The 27100-nt window shown below is 33.5% G+C and overlaps 1 protein-coding gene across 1 annotated transcript in view; it reads right to left on the bottom strand.

The window, feature by feature from the left end:
• DNAH8 (dynein axonemal heavy chain 8) overlaps positions 1-27100 on the bottom strand; it is a 121003-nt gene that overhangs the window by 58696 nt on the left and 35207 nt on the right. The window contains exons 26-49 of the mRNA XM_030446786.1: positions 25808-25976; positions 24153-24279; positions 21726-21961; positions 20088-20192; positions 18956-19069; positions 18322-18384; positions 17129-17229; positions 16070-16207; positions 14771-15011; positions 13589-13788; positions 13087-13240; positions 12826-12989; positions 12568-12670; positions 11883-11987; positions 11460-11621; positions 9414-9638; positions 8281-8453; positions 6397-6575; positions 4878-5065; positions 3241-3327; positions 3037-3144; positions 2127-2261; positions 1393-1554; positions 881-1127 (exon numbers count right to left, since the gene is read on the bottom strand). Coding sequence (XP_030302646.1) covers positions 881-1127; positions 1393-1554; positions 2127-2261; positions 3037-3144; positions 3241-3327; positions 4878-5065; positions 6397-6575; positions 8281-8453; positions 9414-9638; positions 11460-11621; positions 11883-11987; positions 12568-12670; positions 12826-12989; positions 13087-13240; positions 13589-13788; positions 14771-15011; positions 16070-16207; positions 17129-17229; positions 18322-18384; positions 18956-19069; positions 20088-20192; positions 21726-21961; positions 24153-24279; positions 25808-25976 — 3686 coding nt within the window. The remainder of the gene's footprint in view (positions 1-880; positions 1128-1392; positions 1555-2126; positions 2262-3036; positions 3145-3240; positions 3328-4877; positions 5066-6396; positions 6576-8280; positions 8454-9413; positions 9639-11459; positions 11622-11882; positions 11988-12567; positions 12671-12825; positions 12990-13086; positions 13241-13588; positions 13789-14770; positions 15012-16069; positions 16208-17128; positions 17230-18321; positions 18385-18955; positions 19070-20087; positions 20193-21725; positions 21962-24152; positions 24280-25807; positions 25977-27100) is intronic.

Genomic DNA, 27100 nt, shown 5'->3' with positions numbered 1-27100 from the left:
ACCAACTACTGGCATCGGCAAAACAGGACCAGCTTCCAGAAAATTTATTGCAAATTAGCATAGACTTGGATGATAAGAAACAAAGACAAAAACCTAAAATGCCATTCCCCCCATCTCCTTTTCTCCCTCCAGACTCAACTTGTTCCTTTCCAACCTAAGCAAAAATGAGGGTTCTTTGGGCAAATAAATAAAACATGCTGAATATTAACCGATCCCTTTTAAATTAATGAAAGTTACCAATGGTCCTCAGTTCTGAAAATCTAATTTTTTAAAATTTTATTTTGAAACAAAAATTCAGATGAAAATCATGACAGTATGATTTTTAAAATTCTTGCTTTGTCCTGAATATAGGAAAATTCCTATAGAGCAAACACAGACACTTTCAATACAGAAAAATCATCTTTCCCTCTAAATGTACATCCTTCTGGGAAGGTTCCCTAGAATAATTATGCCTTTAATATAAATATTTGTATTTTTTCAGACAGACACATATTGCAAATTGAAATTTCAGTAGTCTAATCATAAAATGTAAGTACAGGTAATCAACTTACCAAAAATACAGAAAAAATTAGTATATTAAAGCTAGTGCAATTGTACAAATAAATTCAAATAACAATTTATCAGCTTCCAATTAACGTCTTGCACTGTACAACTGGAGGGACAAGGAAAATTAAAAAAAAAAAAATTAATGTATTCATACTACTGAAAAAATTAATTTTTAAACAGCTGTCCTTCTTGAAAAGTGAACTGTAACCTCACCTATGTTCTCTATAGTTTTTCTGAAGAGAACATCATCACAGTTGCAAATTCAAGATGCTTCTTTTCCACTATATCATTCAAGAGGTATTTTTATGATATCACACACAAAGTATTTACACACCCTTTTTAGTTTTCAGAGTTCTCCTCCATAGTGTAGAAAAGATTCCATCCGTCCAGTCATTAGTTGCAGCATCTAGTTTTCCAAACATTTGAGGAGCAGTAATAGCTTTGGGATTCATACGCATTTCTCTATGAGTTTGGCCACATTCTGTCAGTGCTCTCATTAACATGGTTATGACCATTGTTTTTCCAGATCCACTGGGTCCAAGTGTCATCAACCCATGGCGTACTAGAGAAGTTTCATACAACTATTAAAAAAATAAAAACATGTTAGGAAACATATGCTTTTGGAAGATTTTTGGTTGCATTGAATACATGAGACAGTCAGTGATTACAGATTTATTAGACACACAAATTTTATATGCTCAGAATTGAAATCAACATGCATTTGCTGACTTTTATGGTTTTGTGTACATATTTATGTGTACATACCTTCAATCTTAAATTTTCCGAGCACCAAGCAAGTTTAAGAGTTTAGGGAATTAAATCTTGTCGAAACTTTTCAGAACAAACCTGAACAAGCTTAAGATTCCATGGTGGATGGTTAACCAATCCTGCCTCTTCAACCTGATTAGCTACTGCAACCTGAAGTTCCTCATAGGTACTACTGTCCAACTGTAAGCCCGGAAATAGATCATTGATAAGGCTGAGAAACAAGGGCTCATCTTCATCTATCTGAAAGAAAAAAATTCAGTGCTTAAAGCATGGTTACCCAAGGAATGTTCTTCAACCAAAATTAATCTCTATTGTAAATAATAAATTGTAAGAATATACTTTCTAATTACAGATGTTTATGCTCATTAACACAGCCAGTCAACAGGAAATATAATTTTGAAAATGTTATCCATATGCCATGTGAGAAATAAATTCAAAATGGAGAGAAATTTCAAAACACTTGCAGCATATATTAGAAAGGACACCATATTTCGAAAGAAATCTGTAATGGTCTAATTTAGTGGATACTCAAATTAGTCAGTTTACTTATGGTTCAGCAGTCAGTCTGTACACAAGTCACTACATAAAATGTTATACCCACAACTAAGCTACTATTACCTGTTTGAACCTTTCCACCCTGGACAGTGTTTACAAGTCTAAGAAACTCTTGTTGCTGTTTAAGGATAACACAATCACTATGTTTCAATTTTTGAAGAATGTATGATATTGCTTTCTAGTCTTCTATAAAATCCTATGAAATATCTAGTAGATTTGCCTATACATGATGCTAAAATATTAAATTAGATTCTTACCAGCTTAGAAAGATTCATATCTCTTAACCCTCTCATGACAATACTTATTTCCTTTTCATTTGGCCTGACCCTCTTTTGAGTTCCAAGAGTCCTCAGTACTGAAAGGATATTCCTCAGACCAAAGTCATAATGGACCTAGAGAGTGGAAAAAGGCTTATGCATCTGTAACAAGTTGTCTAGATTTATTTCATAAGTATCTCAAACCTTACTTGAATATTGTATAGTATAGTTGCACTGCCTGGAACATGTAGCTAAAACAGAAAATGCTGCTGTTTAGGAATTATTCTACTAAAATAAATGAAGGATAAGGTTATTTTCAGGAAAGTAGAAGGAGGAAGTCTAAGTTTTTCTATTCTAATTTAAATTTAAATATAAGTTACTTTGCCATTTACAGTGCCATATAGCAATAATTTTATAGCTCTCTATAGCAAAGTTCTGAAAAAAACAAGGGGTCCATTCCAGACTGGGTCTTTCCAACTGAGGCAGCTTTTAAAGCCAAGACCTCAGATCAAAGCACTGCTTTGGGAAGAAGGGCAACTTAAATCAAATTTCAGATTTGTGGTTTGTAATTTCCAGCTACTTTCTCTAGGCCTGGATAATCATTAAAAGAAAAGTGACATAACAAGGTTAATTTCTCACTGTCTGCCATGTTTAGACAGAAAACCTCATGCACTGACAACTACAAAATGTCACTCTTTAACAATTAAACAAATGTGTGTTTGTAATTACATACAAGAATCAACATGTTCAAAAAAATTATGCAGATATTTTTTTGAATTATATGTAAGCTACCTCCATATTTTGTAAAAAGCATAAAAATAATGCTTCAAAAACAATGTGTACAAAACAAAGCCTAAGGGCTATATCATGTAAATATGAAGAGAAAGAGGAAGGGAATACTTAACACTACCTGCTTAGTGAGTTGCTCCTCACAAAGTTGGTAAAGAATAAAGAATTTCTGAGACAAGATCACGTTATCAATAAATCCGTAGCTTGCAAGTTTAACTCTTATAATGATCTGAAATACATTTTTTTTAGAAATTCCATTAGTTCTTTTGAAGATATGTAAGCAAAGTAAAATACTTTTTTTTCTTGGTTTACTCTGTAGTTGTACCTGTCTATCTGGCACCATCATTGCAACAGTTCTAAACTGAACTTTGAGATTTTCTGGTAGTTCTTGACGTCCAGCATATCCAGGATTCTGCATAAGAAAACATACTGTGCTATCATTCACAACAGTCAATAATAGTCTTTTATTTTTCAGAAAAAGTAATGTTATACATAAATACCTAGATTCAGAGTTCAGAGTTATAACTTCTGTCTACTAATGACTAAAATTTGAAGAAAAACTTCAACCATAACTACAAATTTAATAACTCATGCTTCATTGCCAGAGTAATAACTGAATTTCTTCATAATAATGTCAACAATCAGAATTTTAAAATTTCATGGAATCTGGCTTGTTGATTTCTTCTAGTGTATACCCAATGCAAATAAAGGTTTTATTATGATTTTTTCAGAAACTGTAGGTTTGAAACATCTTTAAAATTCAGTGTCTAGCAAAAGCCAAAATACTTTAAAAAGTATTACAACAGTCTACAGTGAAGAAATATTTGGATGCCAAAAGCACTCAAAAGTTATTTATGACCTCCACAGTTATCATCATGCACTCAGACATGCAGATGAAGATTTTAATTTCCCCTGAAGTCATCTTAGATTGTCATCTGTCTTAGCATTAGGAAACATGCACTGCAAAATTCCCTGCCCATGAGATTACAGGAATCAGTGCAATGAAACCTCAGGAGCCCAGTAGGAACAAGACAGGATATTCTGAAAGTTAATATTCTAAATCCAGGAGTTTGTTTTTCTCCCTCGGGTAATGGTAGCTGGTGTAAAATGATACATTCTGCTTTGCATGACTTTTATTCACATACTACCCATTCATTTGTAGGACATAACTTTGATGTATATATGTCTTTTTGGCAAAGAGTCACTATAAGAAAGTGAGCACTGTATTTCAAATACCAACCATAAAAATTTCATGATATAAGAAGCACAGTTCTGTCTTAATGCCCACACTGATTTCAGGGTTGAGGCACAGAGCAGAAAGGACCCTTTGCCACAGAGGGCCAAAAGTCCACATCCAGCATTGTGCTGTCCAATTTAGATATCTTGTATCAAGAAATGAAAGGATCTAATAATTTTTTGTACAGTTTCTGAAAAGACCTATTGTAACCACAGTGTAAGGAGGGTTATTTATTTCAGAATTATCATACTTGCCTTCTGTAAATCAACTTTTATATAGCCAGGTAAAGTGCCCATTAGACAAGACACAAGTCCCTGAAAAATCTCTTCCCTGTACCTCCAGTTAAGTGAATGTTCTTTTTTTTTCCCTACAGTATGTTTCTCACTAACTACTAACTACTGTTGAAGCATTTCAAGATAGGGTAGTAAAGCATATTAGTGCTTCAGTCCACTCAGTGAACAAGAAAAATTCTGGAAGTTTGGCCAAATTCTTACTCTACATAATGAACTGCAAGATAGTAATGAAAATTTTCAGTCCTCTTAAAGTAAAACCAAAGGCATGTAATTCATGTATAATCAGGTTATTTATGTGATCCAGTAGTTTAGTTTAATTCCATAATAAAAGCATCATTATTAATAAATTCGGTTTTGTATTTTTTTCATGTGGGGTTTTTAAAATTGTGGGTACTAAATTTGTCACTTCTCTGGAATTATTACTATATTTACCATTGTTAAGAAAATGCCAAACTCTGGATTTAAATCTACACAGTCTCCATCAGAAAAAATGAACTGCTTTTTTTTCTGTTTTCTTGCTGTTAAAATAATATAGATTTGTTGTGCTGCTACTGACAGAACAGGCAACTCAATTCGGTTGAATTCATCAAAACATCCCCAAGATCCAGATTGTGCGAGACCTAAAACAGGGACAGAAAAATTTATTATCTGCTGTTCTTCATGGTTATTTGAGATATATGAACTAAGCTACTTTCCCTTCAATAATTAAATAAGATTAGTTTTATTTATTTCCCAGTGACTAAGACCCGTCTTCCTCCAATCCACCTATTTCCATATCAATCTAAATTAATATTACTTTTTTATAAAAAAATGCTTAAAAGTAAATAAAAATCAGAACGAAGGGGCTTTTTGTTCTTTAGCAACATTTTAAGACAAAATTTGTAGCAGCATTTCTTTCCACTACATTATAGTACAAGTAGGCAGCAGCTTTTTTCCATATATCCTGAAAGAAACTATTTAAATGTTATTTATCCTATTCAGCTAAATAATTCAGGGTAGAGTGTTGCTACACAGTTATCACTAAATAACTTTAAAGGGAATCTGTCTTGTAATAAAAGATTTTTTAATAATTCGAATAGCTTGACAATATGTTTATAAACCCACAATTTTAGACACTATCATGTCCAATTATTTCCTTGCTTAAAAAGAAATAAAAATAAAAATAAGTAAAAAATATTAGTTTCACCCCTTGCTTCTCAATACATACAATAGTATACATCTTGAAAAATAATCTGACATAAACCCCATGAAGTCAAAATTCTTTACATGGGACAGAGTAACTCCATGCAGCAGCACAGGCCCAGTGCTGACTGGTTCCAAAGCAGTTTTGCTGGAACTGACTGGGTGTGCTGCTCAACCACTCCCTGAGCATGAGTTAGAATTATGCCCTTGTAGCAAAGGAAGCCAACTGCATATTGAGCAAGAACGTAACCAGGAGGCTGAGGAAAATCATTGTTTGCCTCAAACCTACACTTGTGAGATAGCAGCTGGATACTGTGTTCAGTTTGGGCCTTACCAATAGGGGAGGGACATTGATATATTTGTATGAGCCCAGCAGTTGGCTGGAGCCACGATGGTCAGTGGCTGGAGAACATGGCAGAGAGGAAGAGGCTCAGAGAACACAGTTTGTTGAGCCTGAAGAGAAAGCTAAGGGGAAAGCCTACTACTAGTAGGAGGCAATGAGAAACTGAAGCTAAGCTCTTCTCACAACTTCAGTGCAAGAAGAGACAAGGGACACAGGTTTCAAAGTGAGAAATTCCAAGCCAGTCTCACTAAAAAAATTGTTATCCCATGGATGGTGAAACACTTGAACAGGGGCCCAGGGGCACTGTGGAATGTTCACACCTGGAAACACTGAAAACCCAACTTGAATAATATCCTGAGCAAACTGCTCTAACTAAACCTGCTAACTGACCAGTGGAGGCCTCTTCCATCCTACATGAAGTCTTACCTTTGAAAATCCTACCCAAACCTCTGAAGTCCATTTGATCAGAGCAGTTGAAGACTACTACATATTTTCCCAGAGCTTTTCCCATGTCTTTTGTAGTTTCTGTTTTACCAGTTCCAGCTGGTCCTGCTGGAGCTCCTCCCATGTTCATTCCCAAAGCCTGTGCTAAAGTTATATAGCACCTAGAATATTAATTAATATTAATTTATTAATTTGTATGAAAGAAATATGTGAATATATGATAGATATTCATGATAGATGTACAGAAATTTCAGAGTGGTCAAATTCACAAAATACAGCAATCAAACTCTACATATAAAAGCAAGATTTTTTATCTGGTGATAATATCCTTAGTTATAAACTGTGAATATAAGACAAAATAAAAAATGAATGCACACCAGATAAATTAATATAATTGTCTTTATATCTCTTTGAAGCTATAAAGAGGAGATTCTGCTGTTGAATTCTGCCATCTCATCATATTGTGCAGTATCTTAATCTGTATAAATCACAGTACTTTAGTTAACATTTGTCTAAATGCTCATTGGGAAAGAATATATAAGGATATATGGTCCCTTCCACAATTATTGGTAAAAAAATTAAAATTAAAAATCTAAAAAACCGATCCTAAGCTTTTTACCCCCTTTTAATTCTTAAAAAAACTATACTACTGCTTTAATTGTGAGTTCTAGTTATGATTTTCATTCATGGATGAGTATGGAAAAGTAATGCTAAAGGAATTAAATTACAAAGTTGCCATACAATGGTGTATATTTATATGTTAAATCAACTCATCATACCATGAGCATATTTCTAATTAAAGTATTTCTGGTTTTAACAGACAATTTAACAAGTCCAACTAGTTCATACAGTTTAGCTTGAATCACTATAATATACTACATCAAACTTAAATTGCAGGGACCTTGATGTTTTGTAACTATTGAGAAATTTTTACAGCTCTATTGAGATCAAGGATAATTTTGGAGTAGAAGTTAACATTTTCCAGCAGAAAAACTTGATTGGCAAGTCAAGTACAGTTCACTACATAAATGTACTGAATTGTCTGTACTGTCACAGAAGCAGTCCCACTTCTTCTGGAGAAATAAAGGTGTTTTAAAAACTGTAAGGTACATACACCACTTAGGTAACAAAGGGATTGGAGGATGGAAGTTATTTTTGGTTCTTGAGGGGATCTTTGTGCAAGTGAAGTATCGTAATATATGTTGGAGTTCTATTTTCTCATCTGGTCAAAACTTAAATTGCAAAAAAGGAACAATTTTGATAAAAAAAAAGAAGCCAAGACATTCCCAAGAGGAAAAAAAAGAAATACTGTTTCTGATTGTTAAGCCACATTTGAAACACAACTGATAGTCATTTGATTGCCTGTCTAAAGAAGAATGGCAAATGAGTGTGTACAGCAGGGTCTTCATCAACACCTAGGTTTTAGGTACAAATCTAAACTATCTCCCAGTAAAACACTCACTCGTTGTAGTAGATTTTCAGATACTGGTAGCCACAAAATCTTTATAGAATCTCATATAATAGAATGTGACCTAATCTTTCAAATCTTGAAGTATTTGACCTAATCTTTCCTTCAGTATAGAAATACTGTTAACGTATACATTACTATATAGAATTAAACCAATTCATTTCTGTTACTAAATCTTTTTTAAAGATTGGGCAACAATAAAACTTTTCTAGGAATTAAGGTGTATAAATTAGTGGAATTCTATTTTACTTTTTCTAATAGAATATTATTCAGTATACAGATTTTCATGAATGATCTAGCCCACACAGGACTTACTTCAGAATGGACCTCTCTGTAGATATATGTTAAATAAACGCTTTATATCAAAAGTATTCACTATGTATAATGGTCCTTCTAACCTGTCTGTAAGAGGAGTTATAACCAGACGATCAGTGCAACCAAGAAATTCATTTTGGTAAATAAAATCGACATCTGTTATGGATACCACAACATAATCAAAATCCTCTTTAAAGTAGAATCTAGTCTGCTTTAACCATTCAAAGTCAGTTGGTGATTTGATGTTCGTTTTTACCTTAAAAGAAAGTAAATACATGTTTATGTTACAACTGAGTCTTCAGTAACTTATAAAATGTTTATTTGTATGAGAATAATGAGTCATTACCCAGGCAAGTACATTGAAATGTATACAAACATTGCATAATATATTCAGATGTATGCTAAACGGATACTAAAAAAAGTATTGTGATCCCTTAACCTGATCGTCACATCTGTGTTAATCAAATATGCCATAAATTACTTTAGTGGTGCAGCTCACCCTCCAAGTGAAATTAGCAAGACAGCACAGTTAAACCAGCAAACACGCTGAAGAAAAAGAGCTTGATAATGAAGGATCTCACAGAATCATGGAAGGCAGATTGTGTGGAATCTAATAATGCTGTGTCATCGTTAAAAATAGGTGAGAGATTTAGAGTTGAGAAATGGCATCTCTCAAAGAATAAAGGGATGTAAACAATTTAGCAGTATAAAACATTCAAGTATAGGACTGGCATTATCTGTTGATTTTAGTAGGATTGTTTTGCTTTTTTTTGTTTTTCTTCTGTGTATCCTTCTTAAAAAATAGGAGAACCTTAGTGGCCTGCTCCCCAAAGAAAGAGAGAAAAAGATAGAGATAAGGAAGAGTAGTTGTTGCTGGTTTAACTCTAGAACAAGTGGAGGTGAAGTACAACCTAGTGCCAACTACTGAGATTCTGTGACAAGCCATAAGGAAATTATCTACGATGGTACAGCTACAACACCTCATATTGAAATATTCTAAGAAAACTGTAAAAACATGAAGCAAATATATAGAACTGGAATGATGTATTTCATTCTAGTTTAAGCAAAACTGTACTATTTTTACTCTGGTTAGATTATGGGCATCTCTGTCTCACAAACATATATATACTTTGAGTAAGTGCAGCTACCACAAGTAAGAAAAATTCTTATGACAAAAAAAGAATTTAATTGTAAGAAATTAAAATCTGTACTTTACCAAATCATCAAAAATATCACGCTGATGCACATGAATGGTGATAAGTGTTTCAAATTTCACCCTGTCAAATTTCGAAAGGTCATGCGTGGTCTGGTTAATCAGCGTATTCAGAATCTCCAGAAATCTCACATTGGTTACTTGCATGATTTTTCTGTCCTCTTTAGCATTCTGTAGAGCTGTTTCTGAATCACGTGTCCACAACATTTGAATTCCCAGTAATCCAACCTGCAAATTTTGAAATGTGAAAAAAAAGAATAAGAGCTTTATTAACACTGGTCTTATAATAAAGCCTTAGATGTAAGAAGAACAATAAATTCTGATGCAGAGAGTCCCAAATTATCACTACATCCAGCATGATGCTGTCTCACCAGAATACTGTGCCTGAATTAATTGTCTCTCCTTTGATACTGGAAACTCCTGAAATAATATTTTAAAATCTTTATGGAAATTTGTCTCATACTACGACACACACAGAAAGTAAAGATGATTCTCAGTTTCACTCATAAACTGTAGTGTACTCCAGTATCACAGATATAAAGGGGTCATAAACTCTGGGGAGAGGCCCTTCTGATAATTTCACATTTCTAATTAAAGAACCCATTAAAAAATGTTGGGCATTTCTACTGAACATAGGAAGAATTGCTATCTTTCTAACATGCTCTCATGATTAAAGTACAGCCTAAAGCACACTGAAACAGACACTATTTTACTTCCAAATAAATCTAGAGAGTTACAGGATGTTGTGTATAAACTACAGTCTCAGATTTTGATTTACTGCATCAGGCACATCTTTGACAAAACAAGATAAAAGAGAACTGCATCAGTAATGTTTTCCCCACATTCCTACGTAGTCAAAGCACCAAGACCAAAAAATTTGACTTGTCCACTCTTTCTACTTTTCTGACTCCCTATACCTGTAGTGAGTTCATGGTTATAGAGATTATGTGGCATGAAATAGCTCACCAGTTGAGAATCCCTAGGCTAGCAGCAGTAGAATTGAAACCAATTTTCTTTTAAGAATGACCAACTAGTCAGACAAAAGCTAATTAAATCTTTGGATTTTAATTTTTCATGCTATCCATAACAGAAGCTTCCAAGACACAAAAAAGAGTTAAAAGGAGAAAAAACGTCAGTAGTTTGCCCACTTCCTTCTCTGTGTTATAACAGGTTTTCTTTCTCTGCATTTTAAACTTCATGGACAAATATCATCTTCTTCTCCCTCCCCCCTTTTCTAACTTGAATAATTCTTTGAACATAAAAATATCTGGATTAGCAAGACATGGGAAAGAACTTCTTTGTAGATGGTAATAAAGCCACTTCAATATGTCTGACATGAAAACCATACAGACAGCCCATTTACACTTAAAGTAGTAAATTAAAAAAAAAATACTGCTAATACATAATTACACCATAAGTACAGGCTTATAATAATTCTATTAAATATTTAAGTATATCAATTTATTTTTCATTAAATTAGTAATGTATCAGTCATTTTTAATATTTGCAGAGTTTCTATTAAAAAGTGACACCCAGCACTGTACTGATTAGCAACTTACAGTGTCAGAAATTGTACAAGATGGAACAAATTCACTAGTGGTTAGTGAAATTTATTAATTATCAGTATGATGGAGGAGTCTCTGCTTGGACTGCATTATCACAGTGACAAATATATGAAGTAAGTCATGTACATTATGAGATAAAGAACTGCAATCATATGTCTTGCAATCTTAAATTATCAGCCTCCACAGGAAATTTTATTTTCATCTGAAAGGGGTTCAATAACCATCACAGAAAATATAAGCTTTACTGTATAGTCTCCAAGAGAAGAAAAAAAGTAATTTAAAAGTAAATTACAAGAAAAAAATTATGCCATATATAAGGTACCAAGCTTGAAGCTATTAAGGATTGTCTTCTACCAAACAGACCTCTTTCCTTGTTTCCTTTATCAAAAGTTCCTCAGATAGACAATTGTGTATGATCTTTATATCCTGCCTCCCCACACATACAAACCAGACTGCCACATAAATACACATTGTGTAATCTCACCTGTGCTGGGAACTGATAAAGAAAGCCAATCAAGTCATACCCTGGGTCACTGATTTGGTAATATGCTGACCTAATTATGCCATGCAATGAAAGCTGCTGCACACGCAATAAATCCTGCAACCAAAGTTCTACTGGTCCTTTTGCAAGCACTGGAGTGTCCAACTGAAAAACAGAACATAGTTACCAAACTTCTATTCAAGAATGTTAGTTACTAAATTTCTATTCAAGACAACTACAAATTTAACTTCAATAAACACATAGAAATTGGTTTAATTAAGGCATATTAGAATTTTCGTACACCAGTCCTTGAAATGTCCATCTGTAATTCACAATTATTCAATTTAACACATAATCATCTGTTCAATAATAGAATGATTTATCTATTAGCAGCACTTCTGGGAAAAAAATAAGTTGGATAATTACTGCAATTTTTTCTCCTTCTCTTGATATGACTGCCAGCATGCGATCATAATCCTTTGCGTGGAACTCCACTTCATTTATATTGTCAGATACCGAAGGCAGATGTGGCTGTAAGGATAATTTAGAAATCATTTAATGTGAACATACAACAGTGGCAAATAGAAAGGTATCTCAAATAAGGTTACCCAACAAGGGTTCATTTGAAGCAACAGATGAATATCAAGCCATCTGGTAGGTAACAATTACAGAAGCAGTTGTGTAGGATTTTATTTCGATTTGCTGGTTTTTTACATTTTCCAGGGGTCATGCAACAGAATAGAGAATAGGTATAGCATGAGATCAGCTACTTTAGCTCAATCAACTCTCAGCAGCAATCCAGACTAAGTGGATTTCTGCACTATGCAAAGCAGGAAAGACTTACAGGGTCCTTTTTGCCAGTTTAGTTGTGAAAGGAACCACCAGTAAATCACTTGACAGGATCAAATTTTAATGTTTTGGACTCTGAAGATTTTTTTTAAGTTACATATTTCCACATCATATTCTATTAAAGACTAAAAAGCAAGAAGTTAATGTTCTTCTCAAGCAAAGTTTGTAAGAAGAAAATCATTACATTTTAATTTATTAAATGCTTTCCCATATTCTTTGTTTTGTTTTGTTATAAACAGAAAAAAAAGCACTAATTTTGTACCTGGATTGTGTGAGAATCACTTGCTTGTCCAAGAATTTCAAGAAGGACAGGATCAGAAACAAAAAAGAATCTGGGAAACAGGAGTCTTTTCTTCTCTAAGTATCTTTAAAATGGAACAAGATTTTTATTAGAATGTTTCAGCTCTTCAATGTCTTCTACATAAGAGTGAAAACAGGACTGAAATACTTTAAATACTTAATATAAACTATTTACAAAATAACAATAATAGTAATACATTAAAAATTTAACAATTCATACCCTGTAAGTGATTTCTGACATAGTTCCAACTGTTCATGTAAATACGGGAGAAGTTGCATCATAGTCTCATCTCCAACACAGCAGCCAATGACATTTGGGGTTTCATGAGCTCGTTGCATTATTCTTATCCATGATTTGTCAATATTCTGAAAACGCTTTGCTTCCTATATGTAGCAAAACCATAAGTACTGTCACAGCATAATCTGTTAGAGATTATTACACTGATATCTTTGAAAGATAGGCAAGCATTATAAACTTTACCTGAGGTAACTGTTTTGCAATATCTCCCCCTACAAATACAGCTTCAAGATAAACCCAGAGGTTCTGCACAACAAGCCATTCTTCTATTACATCTGTAGAGGTGCTCAGTTTATAAACCCAGCTCTGAATACCCTTTTTAAATGGTGCATTGTATCTAAAAACAGACAAGAAGCAGTAATTATTTGATTCTGAATAAAGCTAATATCAAATGAATACTTAAAAAGGTGAGAAAAACCTAACAACCAACACTTGGTCCTCTTAGAGCAAGAAGGATCTCTTGGGAAGTTTCTACCAGTTTGATAACATGGAAATACATTGAGGCAATAGTTTGCTAGTAATATATGAAAGTCTTCCATTTGAGGAAGTTCTTAATTAGACATTGTAACACTCTTTTCCATTGAAAAACTATTATCCCATTCAAATTCACTGCCATTTTAGCCTTATAATAATACAGTTGTTATTTCAGTGTGTTTCTAACCATGCACTATCACTTTAAAAGTACCTATTTGTCAGTAAAGAGCCAAGAATCATTAAACTATCCTCCATTAATGATATAATTTCTGCTGATTCAGCTCCCTTTAACAGTAGCTCTCCTCTCCCTTTGAACGCTGAAAAGCTCAGAACTTGGCTTTCCCAAGTTTCAGATACTTGAGCTAGTTTGGCTTCTATATCCTTTTCCTTTGTAGCTGATATGCATATATCCTGCAAAAGAAAGAAGTAATTTTTTTGAATCTTCATTCTTCAGAAACAAAATCTTTCATAATGCTACACATCTAACATTATAATATTTAAAAACAATAGAAGAAATATTATAAAACAGTGCAGAGATGTGTCACGCAAATGCAGAATTGACACAATTTCACTCAATCAAGTTACATGCATGGATAGCCGAAAAATGCACACCAAGAAATGCAGGTTCCATGGCTTCACATTTTGTTGTTTCTGCATAACAAGATTTCTGAATCAGTTCTACAATGTTTGCAGTAAAATGTTGTCTCTTCATCAGAGGAACTCTCAGGCTTACCACATTTCTATTTATAGATTCACAGAATCTAAGAATAGTTTAGGTTTAAAAGGTCACATCCTATTCAAATCAGTGCGAAATTCAAAATTAAGCAAATCACTCTGGGATGCTTCCATATGAATCAAGCATAAATATAATAATAGCTTTTACATACGTATTTTCCCTATAAAACTTAAAACCCCCAATGACAGTTTTTTCAGGTTATGTGGGGGGATCTTTTGAAGTTATCTGGTTCAAAAGAAGCCATAATAAATATCTAGAAAAGTGTTCTTGTTAAATACTAATAAGCATGGAGCCTTTCTCTAAAATTTCCAGTGTTACTACAAATCTTTAAGGAACCACAGAGTTTAAAAATTAGGTGATCACAATGATTTTAAGGTCTGGTTGTTTTTTCCCCTGTTTAAAAAGGGCTAAGAAAATCATAGAAAGTAGTGCCAGGACAAATATTAAAAGATTGTCTAGAAATAAGTCTTCAAAGATTCCAGCTGCTACCTCTTTATGCAGCTGGATATGAACTTCTAAATAAAATACAAATTATTTTAAACTAATGTAGTCCAAATGGAAATCAGGGACCTTAATGAAGTAAAAAAATTATTTTAAAAAGTTAATTTTGTTGACAATATCAAACGAACATAAAAATTGAAAATTGTATGTACCTACCTCAATATCATCTTTGTGTTTAAGAATTGGTGCTTCCATGATGTTTCGAAGGGAAAAGGATTCAGATTCTATATCAAATTGATGCCCTGTTGTTTCACCAATACGATTCCAATGTCTTTGCTTCATTGCTTTGTTGGACATCATTTCCAACAAACCACAACACTGACTAAAATCATCAATTTTTGTCTTGAGATCTAAAAATGCTTGCCAGTGTTGGAGTCCTTTAGGTAGTCTACGGCACCTGCAGTTGAGTGAAATTGATACAGCAGTGAATGTCTCTTTTGTCAAAGCAGGAACTGTTTTAAACACAGAAAGTGCTAAATTTTATCACACTAGTGAAGCTCTGTATTTCAGCAATTAGATTTTAACATAGCTAAGATTGATTTAAAGCTGTTTTAATATGTCTGCACTGCTCTATAACTGTAGTATAGATATAATCTGAAACACCAAATACTGGCACAAGTATAAATGTGCAATCATCAATTAGTCATGCCTTCATTTTGGAAATCGATAATTAAAGATTTTGGAATATTGTTTTATTAGGAGGACTGGGGGTGCAAAAGAAGTGTCAAGAAAGCTTTACTTATTTTAGGATGGACCTTGCCAATCTTATAACAAGACTATCAGGCAGCAGAAGAGTTCGGGACTGCACCGAATTATGCAGCTTTCCTGTTGTAAAACAAGCCTTGTCCTAGTCCTCAATATTACATTTTTACACAAAATAATATACATACTTCTGAAAATACTAAAAATAAAGTTATATTAAAAGGTTAGAAAATACTTCTGAATGAAACTGTTTCCATGTTGTCTGCTCAACTGAAAGAAACATTTTAAGCTTTCAACACTACTTCAATATTGTAATTTTCTTGTAATTCAATACATTCATAATTCTTAATGCATTAGAAATGGCAAAAAATCTTTTTCAAAAACTATATCATCTTCTAAAAGACTCAAGAATTTTATTATTTTATTCAGGACTTAAAATCAATGGGTTAATCCTCAGAGCTGAAGAACTTAACTTTTACAAATAAAATTTCAATTCTCCTAACATCCTGGTTGGTTTAGCCAAGGAGTTTGACTCCTCAACTGACTGTATGCCCTTCAGTTATAAAAATTACAATTAAAAGGCTGGTTAGCTCAAAGTATAGTGTTATTCCACTCTTCCTTGTAGAATATTAGTACTTTATGATAAACTTTATTCATAAAGGTTTTGTATTTAAATGTATCAAATAGTTTTACTGAAGTTACCTAAATCTTATTGCATTTAATGTCAGTTGTAATTCCACATTATGAACATACCTGTTTTGAAATTCCTGAAGTTCAGTATTTATTTTTTCAATATCGACATCTGTCCAAAGTATCTCATAATAGCCATTGACAGTATTTATTACTGCATCATATAATCCATACAGTTTCTGAAGCAAGCCTAACTCCTTCCTATTGGGGAAAAAAAATAAATCATACTAATAACTTTAATCAGCTGTTTGGATATCTCACAATAGTTAAATACATGGCATATGTCATATTACTACAAAAAATAGAAGTAGATCAATTAGACTAATTTTCTTAATATAGAAAATAATACTTTGTGAATAAAATCCACAAAAAAGAGCAGACAGCTGGTGCTAAAGACCTAATATCTGCACTAAACATATTTGTGTGAAGTTTTGCTTTGATCTAGTTCCAATCTGTTCATCTTTCCTTCATCCAAAAGGAAACATAACTTCAGCTTATGTAGCCTGAAGTGACTTTGAAGTGTGAAGCAGAGCACGGCAAGTGAGGACAATGAGTCCCTTTAACTTGGAAACTCTCTGAATCTGAAGTAAAACACTAATCTAAAAACAGACAGGAAGCATTAGATCCTCATCTGGTGTGAATCATCATCAGCCTCTTGAAATGAGTGGTGTGGAAATTTAAGAATCTGATTCTTTGTACAGTTCTTCAATAGGCTGTTTGGTTTTTTTTCATAAAAGCTCTAGTTACATTTTTTCAAATGTGATGATAAACTGACCTTTTCTTGCCTTTTCCTTCTTTGCAGCCTATCTTAATACATAATGCTAAATTTACTCATCTCCTTTATACAAGTGTAGGTTTATATTTCTAGGCCATAGTATCCCGCTCCTTTATATAGTATCTACATGTTTAACATAATTTGGTGTGGTTTTGTTACCATGGTAAATAAATACAGTTATTTCATACTGGCAAATTCATTAGAAATATTTTTTTATTTATTTTTATTTTTATTTTTTATTTAAGGCACTGGAAACTTGCATCTTGTACTATTTCCCTCTTTTGTGTACCCTAATCCTTTTTAACATTCTTAATAAATATCTAAGACATCTCTGTTTCCACTGTTACCTGATTTTATGCAAAGCCTCATAGTCCGTGACAGGCAATCCAAACAACTGTTCACCAGATGAGTATGTGACAAACTTTCTCCACAGGTCATCAAAGTTAGACTGATAAAATTAAGATTGATACAGATGAAATTAAAGCATGTTTAATGTTTTAATTCAAAATTGTCTAATAATAAGTTATTGAAAAGTCATAACCTTGTCTTAAAGTATTTCTGTAAGAAGCATATTTAAATATCTGCAAATGTTTTTCAATTTAAAATTTAGAACAGTTCAAGTAATGTAAAACAAATCCATTTACTGAACTCAAATAGTGAACATTTTTAAAAGAAGCAATAATCTGAAGAAGCCCCTAGAATTCTGCCTGATATAAAGAAATTAAAAGAAAATAATTGTTTCAGATGGTAAAACATACAACCTTAAAAAACAAAGAGCATCAAGAAATACATTACTTTCATAGTATAATTGCTGTCTAAAGGATCTGATCACCATAGAAAAATGTAAAGAATGATTTTGACTATCCATAAGAACAAATTGTTATCCTGGCAAAGTAATATAAAAAATATAGCAAATTAAACCAAAATCATTCAATTTTCAATAAACAATTAGGTACATTGGGAGGTTTCTTAGTAACTTAGGGTTTTTCACAAACATTGACTATGCTATTTACAGAGTCTATACAATACATAAGAGATTGACAAAAGTCCTGTTGAAAAAATTCTTCAGGTTACCTATCACCTGCACAGAAAGGAAGGATTAAAAGTAGCTTAAAAACTTGTTATGGGCCTATGAACTAAATTTCATAACAAACTAATAACGAGTTGAAAAATAATTATCTAATGGAAAAGTTGTTTTTTATAATATTAAAAGACTGGGTAATATGAGTGATATGAAACCTGGCTTCTTTTCAGTCATCATCAAGTTGTCATATTGACTCTCCCCTTCGACTGCTTGTATTACTTTTACTCAACCAATTTCTCTTCACAAAATGCAAAGAGTGAAACAAGGTTACACATCAGTCACTCAATCCTTCAACATTAAGGAAACATTGCCTGATAAAAAGCACATTTAACATAATACCACACAGAATATCCACAAAGACACACTCACCAACCATGTCTTTTTCAACACTTGTTTTGATAACCAGTAGCAGGATCTAATTTAATTATTCCAAAATTCAACAGTTTATTTTCTTACCTGAAAGATCTGTAGTCTCTTACTGGCTTCCTGAGGTGGAATATTTGGAACCATAGGTCCTTCCTTTCAAATAAGCAATGAACAAAACTTTAATATTAATTCTCAAAGTGACTGAAGGCCACTGCATATTTACAGGATATCACAAAATGCTTTTTTTTTTCTTTTTGGTAGTCAAATCCAATTAAGTTAAACTTACAGTGGTAAATGTAGGAAAAAAATAACTTTTATGAAATTGAAAATTCTTAAACTTAATTAAACTGAACAGGAGTAGACTTGAATTTTTCATATTTTGTTCCTTTGCTGAAAATAAATACCCAGTGAGTGGCCTAAGACCAGGGTTTCTTTAATGTTGATTTGTAAGCAAAGGTGCAGCAATATGTGTTAAGATTTCTGAATTAATTTCTAATTTCAGATCTCATGGCAAATTGTATCACCAGGGATTCTTTTCTTTCCTTACACTTGTGTGCACTGCTATTTCTTCATAATGAAAAGCTCTAATGATGGCTTTTTAGCAACTAAGGGATCAAACAGTCAGGAGCTCAGCAGAAAAAAATTTGGCATCCAACTGCTACAAACAAAAAAAAAATTGAAAAACTAGGCACAACTCTCCCAGGTAACTACTAAATTAATTTACCGTTTCATATGACACTTCAAAGTTTGCCACATCCTCTCGAAAAACTGCAGCTGATTCTAGCAAATTACTCTTAAATTCAGGCTGAACTTGAACCAATTTATCTTGAACTTTAATCTGTCATACAAAAGATTAAAATAAAAGTTACTTCTCTAAAAAATAGGAACAGATATTTCAATTATACATAAAGCAAAATTATGAATAAGAAGCATTAAAATTCTGAACTGAAATTATTTGAAACCAAATAATTTTTCCTTTTGCACTGCTATATGTTTAATTTTTGAGATTAAAAGTGGAATGAGAAAAACCCAAACCAAACCAAAATACATTTTTTTAAATTTACCCTCCACCTTGTAGTGAGCATGGTCCATTAAAATGGGCTGAGGGAACAAAAGGGCATGGAAAAGGAGGGGAAGGCAATAAATATTCTATTCTCCTTCTTCCTTCCCTCCCTACAAAAATACTCTCACAACCCTGAAGTGTCAGGGTCCTCTTCTTCACAAGCTCAGCCTATTCTTCAACAACTTTCTTATTCTTAGTCAAAAGCTTGAGAGAAAAAAAAACAATAGGTTCATGAAATGTAAATTTAAAATATACTCTTGAGTTCTCGTGTCCTTACCAGATTAATGTGTGGCTCAGGGTCTAACCTAATTGTTCCAACAAAATGCCTACATTTTCATCTAACCTTCTGCATTTCAAGAAAGTATTCAATAAAAATTGATCTTTTGAGGGCTGGCCTAAGTTATAAAGGTAAATGTCCAGTCACCACTTTGGGGTAAAGGATCTTCTTCAAAACAAATAATCTAAGAGTAGGAATCTTGCTGATCAGACAAGCATGACACAAAATTGGAAACAAAGGAGAGCTGAAAGAGCCAAGAGAGACATAATAAATTTCTCATTTTCTTGCAGGTCTTAGCTCCTATACATAAAAGTCACAATAATATTTAAATATGGAAGAGCTCTATGAAAACAAAATTAGAAAAAGATCATGCTAATCAAAGATATAGACACGAGTACGTAAATGAAGCCAAGAATGAGAAGACAGAATGGAGTGTCAATTGGTCCCCAACCTGTCATTTATACTTTGAAAGAAGCACATGAAGAAAAAAGTCTAATTATGGTTTTATATACTTACAGCTTTTTTCTTTAATTTGTTAAAAGAATATCTCAGCGAATCCACTCCTTCTGATTCCTCTTTTGTAATCTCAATTCCAAAAGTATTTAAAATGGCATAAGCTTCCTAGATGAAAAAACAAAACCTTAGGAACTGTGTATTTTAAGTTCATTTGAAGGAAAATAGATCCAATTTGTAAGAAAAATTTCAAAGAAAATCTGTTCCAACAGGCAGGCAAAAGTTCTCTTAATGAAGAAAAGCAGGAGTGTGCATTGTTAGCTGCTCCTTTGCCCTGTTACATGTATTCTATGCAGTTTATGATGGTTGATAAGCAGTCATTTATTCCATGCAGATAGCTACACTCAGAATTCTCACCTGTTTAGTTTCTGAGAGAGGTGTAGACTGAACCACTGAGGTTGAAAGGGAGCTCTGGAAATTGCCTAGTCCAACCTCCCTTAATTAGAGCAAAGTTACCTAAATCAAGTTGCCCAGGACAATGTCAAGTTTTTACTATCTTCATGGATGGAAAGTCCACAACTCCTCTGGGCAATCTGTTCAAATTTTGGGGGACCCCCACAATAAATTTTTCTTAATGCTAAATGGAACTCATTGTATTCCAACTTGTCCCAATTGCTTCCTGTCCTGTTACTGGCTGCCACTGAGAAGAGTCTGGTTCCCTCTTCCTTGGTAGCAACCATCAGATTTTAATTATTTAAAGGAAGGTCATGAAAATAAAACTCAAGAGTGACTTTTAAAAATTACTAACTCTACTGATATTAATGGAACCCATCACACTAATATAGAGAGTAAACACTTGCAAGATAAATAGAATATAATCAGTTTGGGAAAGAACCTTTATCCTAACATTCACCTCAAAGTGCCAGAAGCAGTTATAAACAACCAGTGTTAACACTTGACAATTTTGCAGGCCTTCTGTTTATTTAGCAATTTTGAGTCATTTCTCACCAATGTAAAATCTGGCAATTAGACAGATACTCAGATACTCTTGCCTGTTTTATTTAACATCTATGAGAATTATTATTACATGTTTATTTTCAGCCTGAGGTCAGCTAGACCAAGAAATAACATTTATTAGATCCGAATATTGCTTCCATTGTTGAAATTATTGTTCAGGTTCTTTCTTTACTTGTTTAACCTCTGCTTCTTCAGAATCACAAAACTGGGTATACTTGCCTTCAAATAATATCTGTTATTATTCCTGGCTTGCAAACCACTGCATAAACTACTAAACAAAATCTACTTTTTTAACACGGACACAATATTGCTCTTTGCTTTTGTGGTCTCATGTGCTAAATTCTGCATGTTGTCTCCTATATTGTATTTATAGAATCATAGAATCATTTTTGTTGGAAAAGATCAAATCCAACCATTAACCTAATTCTGCTGATTCCACCACCAAACTATGTCCCTAAGTACCACATCTACACATCTTTTGAATAACTCCAGGGATGGAGATCCACCACCTCTCTGGGCAGGTTGCTCCAGTGTTTGATAACCCTTTCAGTGAAGAAGATTCTTCTTCCCATCTTCAGCACTGATCCTTCAGGACAGTAAACTCACTGTGTGTCCTCAGTTTATTTTATGACTCCCATTATATAATATTATTTTAATCAAGATAAAAATTAAAAGCCATCTTACTTCAATAGGTCCCAGAGTCATATCCATTTCTATTTCATTCTCACGTATGGCAGATAAAGCTTCCATCGCAAATCTGACGTCATCTAAGTCACACAGAGGTCGAGACAATTTCTTTAAATATTCAGTTAGGAATGACATCATGTCTGTCATTTTCTTCTTATATTCCTCATTTAAGGAACGGCAGAGTAGAATCTTCCAGGCTTTGGCTTCAACTGCTAAAGCTTTTTTCAGTGGTCCTGATTCAGAAAAAATAATTTTTAAAAGTTATTCAATCTACATCTTTTGGGTTTTTTCTGTAAAAAAGCCCTGTATCTTCACATGTAGTTCTTTCACACCAATAAGAAAAGCAAATAGGCTTCCAATTACTTGATTTTAAAAGTTTCCAAACAATGTCAACAATACTTAAAATACACTCATTCTGTTCTCTTGAATAGTTTATCTATAAAACACATTGGTAAGATTATTGAATAGAACACATAGAGAAAATCAATAAAGAAGAAAAATGCCTACTTATTAATATAGATTTTGGAGAATACTTTCAATATATACATTAATCAAATACATGAAGATCAGTGATATTTAAATGGTTTGTATCCACTAAAGAAATGGTATGTTTGGATTTGTTGGCAGTGCTTGGTTAATGGTTGGACTTGATGGTCTTAAAGGCCTTTTCCAACCAAAACAATTTTAAGATTCTGTGATTTCAATCACAGAATTCTGCGAATTTCAACTTGGAATAATAGTCCACAATTAAAACTGTAAGGGGCAGTTAATATATCATATATATTAATATATTACATGCAGTTAATATACAAAGATAAACCAACACTGAATAGACAGAAAAGTCACTCATTGGCACTCTACCTCATTATCAGAAAAAATTAGGATTTTAATAGGCAATATTTTGTACTAACATATAATCCTTCAGATCACACAAAATATTTTACAGCAGATACAGCTTCTGTCAATATTAGCATTAAAAATCTGATTCCTGAAGGCCAAGGGAAATTCAAGAAAAATACTGTACTCTGTCCAGAAGCTAGAATATGTAAATGACAATTCCCAAATTTAAGTTCAGTTTGAGTAAAATGCCTTATCCCCAGATTATAAAAACATGTAATACCCTTGTTCTTGAACCTACAAGTCTTTGTCTGATATACTGGTTACAGATGAGGGTATAGTATGGCCACCAAGAAAATCCATATTCTTCTGGATACACAGCTTCTTCTCACTCTTGGACACAGAATAATATAAAGCAAGAGTTTTCCAGAGTTAACTTAATCGGTTCCAGAGTGGTTTCATTGATAAGAAGTTGCATCCAGGAACTAAATGATGAGGAAGTCAGCAGTTTGACAATTTTGAGTATTACCTCACTGAAGGCAAGCTAGAGATAACAAGGTACCAAGATCCTAAAAAAGAATTGTAGTTTAAGAGTACAGCTTCTGTCTTCTCTGATGTACGAGGAAGACAAATAGCACAGAGATGATTTCTTGATCTACTATCTCAGAAGATGGAGGTTGCTCATTAGAAATGTGGCCACAGATATATTTACTACTTGTTTCTACATAACAACAATGATAATATCTGCCAGAGATTAAAACCAATAAAACAAACAACACAAGAAAAACAAACTGTGACGCTGTCCCAGAGAAGATTGTCAGCTACATAGTACTATGCAAAGTGAAAGGCATAAGTGCCATTGATATCCCTGTGTTTTTGTCACAACACAAAGGGCTTGTTTCTTCATCACGCACTCATCTGGACAGAACATATTTTTCCACATCAAAAATATCAACTTGTTAGCGCCACAGAAGGCCAGATACTGAGCAAATACTGTACAGAACTGAGGGAATACATCATGTATGAGGGAACACATTCCAGCACCAGGTCCTGATTCCAGCTTCACCATCTTTAAAGACAATAGAGGCAGATAGGAAAACACATGATATGCTTTGAGCTGTGGATGCTGCACATGACGATGGTTAAGGAGCCATATCTCCTGCTGAAGCAAATACAGCAAGTGAGACAGCAGCTACTGCAGCTACATGCTAGACTTGAACCAATATGAAAGAAGGTAAGTTATGTTTCCAACTCTCTTTATAACCACTGCCTGGCCTCTTGCCAGAGATGAGTGCCAAGAATGATCAAATCAGTGTGTCCATATGTATTCATTACCTCTTCAACAAGCTTCCATGATAATTTCATAGCCGTGAGAGAACCTAATGTCACCAGTCCAAAGAGGAGAAAGCAAGGGGAATAGAGGATTTTTGCAAGTCAGATTTCTTAGAAGGGTCTGAGTGAGCCCTGGCTGATCAATCAAGGGAGTAAGTTGCATGAATATTGTACTTCTTTCAGAGAATAACCCAAACAACATGACTATTATATTCATCATTTTACTGCATGTACAAAGATAAGAAAATGTCATACCTGTATGCAATTCAATTGGACCAAGAAGAATAATGGGTTTTAAATCTTGCACCTCTTGCTCAAACATAGCATAGCGAAGTATTTCTCCTTTAACATCAGCCAAAGATGGAGAGGTAGCCAAAAATTCCTGTGTGTAGTTTAAAACATCAATCAACAAATACCTGTTTTCATATTTTTGGTAAAACAAGTGGTAACAGTTATCTAGGCATTACTAAAAATGTTTACCAACATTACATCTAGTTTTAGCCTTCTGTAGCCTCACTAACATAGTAAACTGTACGTGATTAGGTGTTCAGGTTTACCAGTTTTGCTGTCAGTAACTCTCAAGATTGCTGGAAAATTCCAATCAAATTAAAAAGAGAAATGAATATCCAAAACATTGCCTACTGTTTTCGTGAAAACAGGGGATGAAACAGACATCACAAAATATATTCCTGCAGTTACAAGAAAGACTATACCACTAGCCTAGTTGCTTGTGAATCACAGTGGAACACTTTTTCTAAGTAGCTTCATGAGCAGAACACCACTGCAGAAAAGTTCTGTGATTCTGAAAAGCTGCCTTTCAGAAAGGTTCCAATAATTTTCAACATGCCTACAATGTTGTAGGGGCATATAAATACTTTTCTTTTTTCCTTAGAGTACACAGGTAGGCAGCAAAAGCATGAGCAGTGGTAAAGAAAGTAATGCAGAAACTATGCCATGTATGTATAAAACTTAACCCTCACTACTCCTGAGGCTTTCCCAGTAAAAGTATTCTTATTTTCAGTAGCAACTACATCAAATTAATAATAATTTGAGCAAATCTAAAATTTTAATTAGACCAACAGTAAATTCTCAACTTTTAGACCATACAAACTTCACAGTTTGCATCATGACACACATAAGCTCTCCTGTTGTAAAACAAGGTGATGCAATATTCACAGATCACTGTATATATAATGTAGACTATTAAATAGAAAAGAGTAGAAAGCTTAATTAAGCCAAGGTTAAATAAAGTAGATATAGAAGCCAACTGTCTTCTACTGAACCTCAATTAAAACTGTGTGGTAGAAAGATAGTGTGAAATATTGTGAAGCAGAAGTCCCAGAGACCTCTAGTTCTTGGAAACCAACCTCTCTTTTGCTGCAGTAGACACTATACCTTCCTTCCACAGCTGAGGATCCAACATAGAGTTCAAAAACCAAAGAAATTAACAGCAGCTTTGAATAGCAGAACTCACCTCCTAAACTAACTACAGGAAGGATCATGAGTGAAATTATGTATTAAACTAAAAGAAATGCTTTTGATAGAGAAAAGTGCACAATTATCGGCACTGCTGCTGTGGGAATTTCTTTGTATTCTAGTATACATCATGTCAGATTGGGGTAGTTTCTTGTGGCCTCAAATCCTGAATTCTACAAACAAAAATGAAAGCAATTAATGAATTAGGACCAGTTTATGAGTATCTATAATGGCACAGAAGCAGGAAAAGCCAACCACCAACACAAAAATTAGTTAGCATGTTATTACTTCTTAGAAAATATACTATTACTATAAAAAGACAAAATAAGAATTCCAGCCGATAATGTGTTTTCTACATTTTTTCCTTGATTTTTCCCCAATGTTTTCAAAAGGCAGATTAATAAAGTCCAGTACATAATCATCACCAAACTCACCTGAACTTCAGCATCTTTGTCTTCTGTCCATAGCACGTTATATTTCTGAAAGTCCTGCAGAACTTCACTAGCTACTTCTCTTACAGAATTCACAGAAGAAGAGAGGAGACTAACTAATTTAGAAATATCTTCATGTCCTGAAACACCTGAATAAAAATTTCTTAACTTTCTGACATGTGCATCGGTGGCTCGTCCTGGAAAATAAAATTCCATGTAAATGAATGAAAGGTTAAAAATCTCTTTAGAGTACTCTTCAAAACCTATGCATGTCAATTTAAACTATGACGTTCAGCAAGGCTAAATAACCTTCTGCAAATGTCTGTCTGAGGGTTTAATATAAAAGCACTAAGTGCTAGTTCAAGCCAGGCTCTACACAGCTAGAGCAAATTCAGTCTAGAATGAAATGTTTCCAGATGAAAATGGTCTTCTTAAATCATTAATTTTGTTTTTTCCAATGTAGTTGAATTGTTACAAGAAAACAAGGCCTCATAAATATTCTGTGTTGTGTTATGTTTTTTAATGCCTGTATTAAATTTTTTTTAATTATATAAAATCCTAAAAAAAGTGTTAGTTTCTTGGTATCTAACATACTTCAAATAATTGACATCTTGTTATTTTATTCAGTGGTCACAGAAGCTGAACTTTGCCAAGCTGCATAGTAACGAGAACATAAAAAAAAAATTGTCATGTTTGGAAGCTGAGCTTGTCCTATAAACTGCTATTGTCAGTCTTTTGAGTCTTGTCTGAAAGAGGATAGAACTGAATGGATAAAAAAAAAACAGCCAATCAACAAAAAACCCCCACACAATACGAGAAAGAAGAGAAAGGACCTGAACCTCTTGCCTCCACATATGCTTCCAAACACATTTTAGACACTGGTAGCTGCTGCTATAGTTGAAAGAGAAGCCCCTTCTCCTTTAAGAACTATAGGTAAGCCTAGATAGAAGTAAAATTAATTGCACTTTATCAGGTTCCTCTTTCATCTTTGATGAATTATGGAGACAGTCAAGGTCAATACAGACACTGATATTCCTGAGATCTAAGGAGCTCCTTCTGTAATATTTATGCCTGAGCATTTTGAAGCAGATTTAAGAGAATGGAGAGGAAATATCCACTGTTCCCATCAGACACATTGTTTAATGGGCGATTTAATGCAATTCCAACTTCTCTTTTAGTCTGAAGTCCTTTTCAGGGATCTGGTCACTAAAAACAAAGTCTCAAATGAGCCATCCTTGCCAGTATAATCCAAAAATCTCATTAACATGTTCTCCCACGTGTTGCTGATGAGCAGTT

Source organism: Calypte anna, chromosome 3 (genome assembly GCF_003957555.1).
Source record: "Calypte anna isolate BGI_N300 chromosome 3, bCalAnn1_v1.p, whole genome shotgun sequence".
NCBI lineage: Eukaryota > Metazoa > Chordata > Aves > Apodiformes > Trochilidae > Calypte > Calypte anna.
Note: the sequence above shows the minus strand (reverse complement) of the source record. Positions and strands in the feature narration are given on the sequence as shown.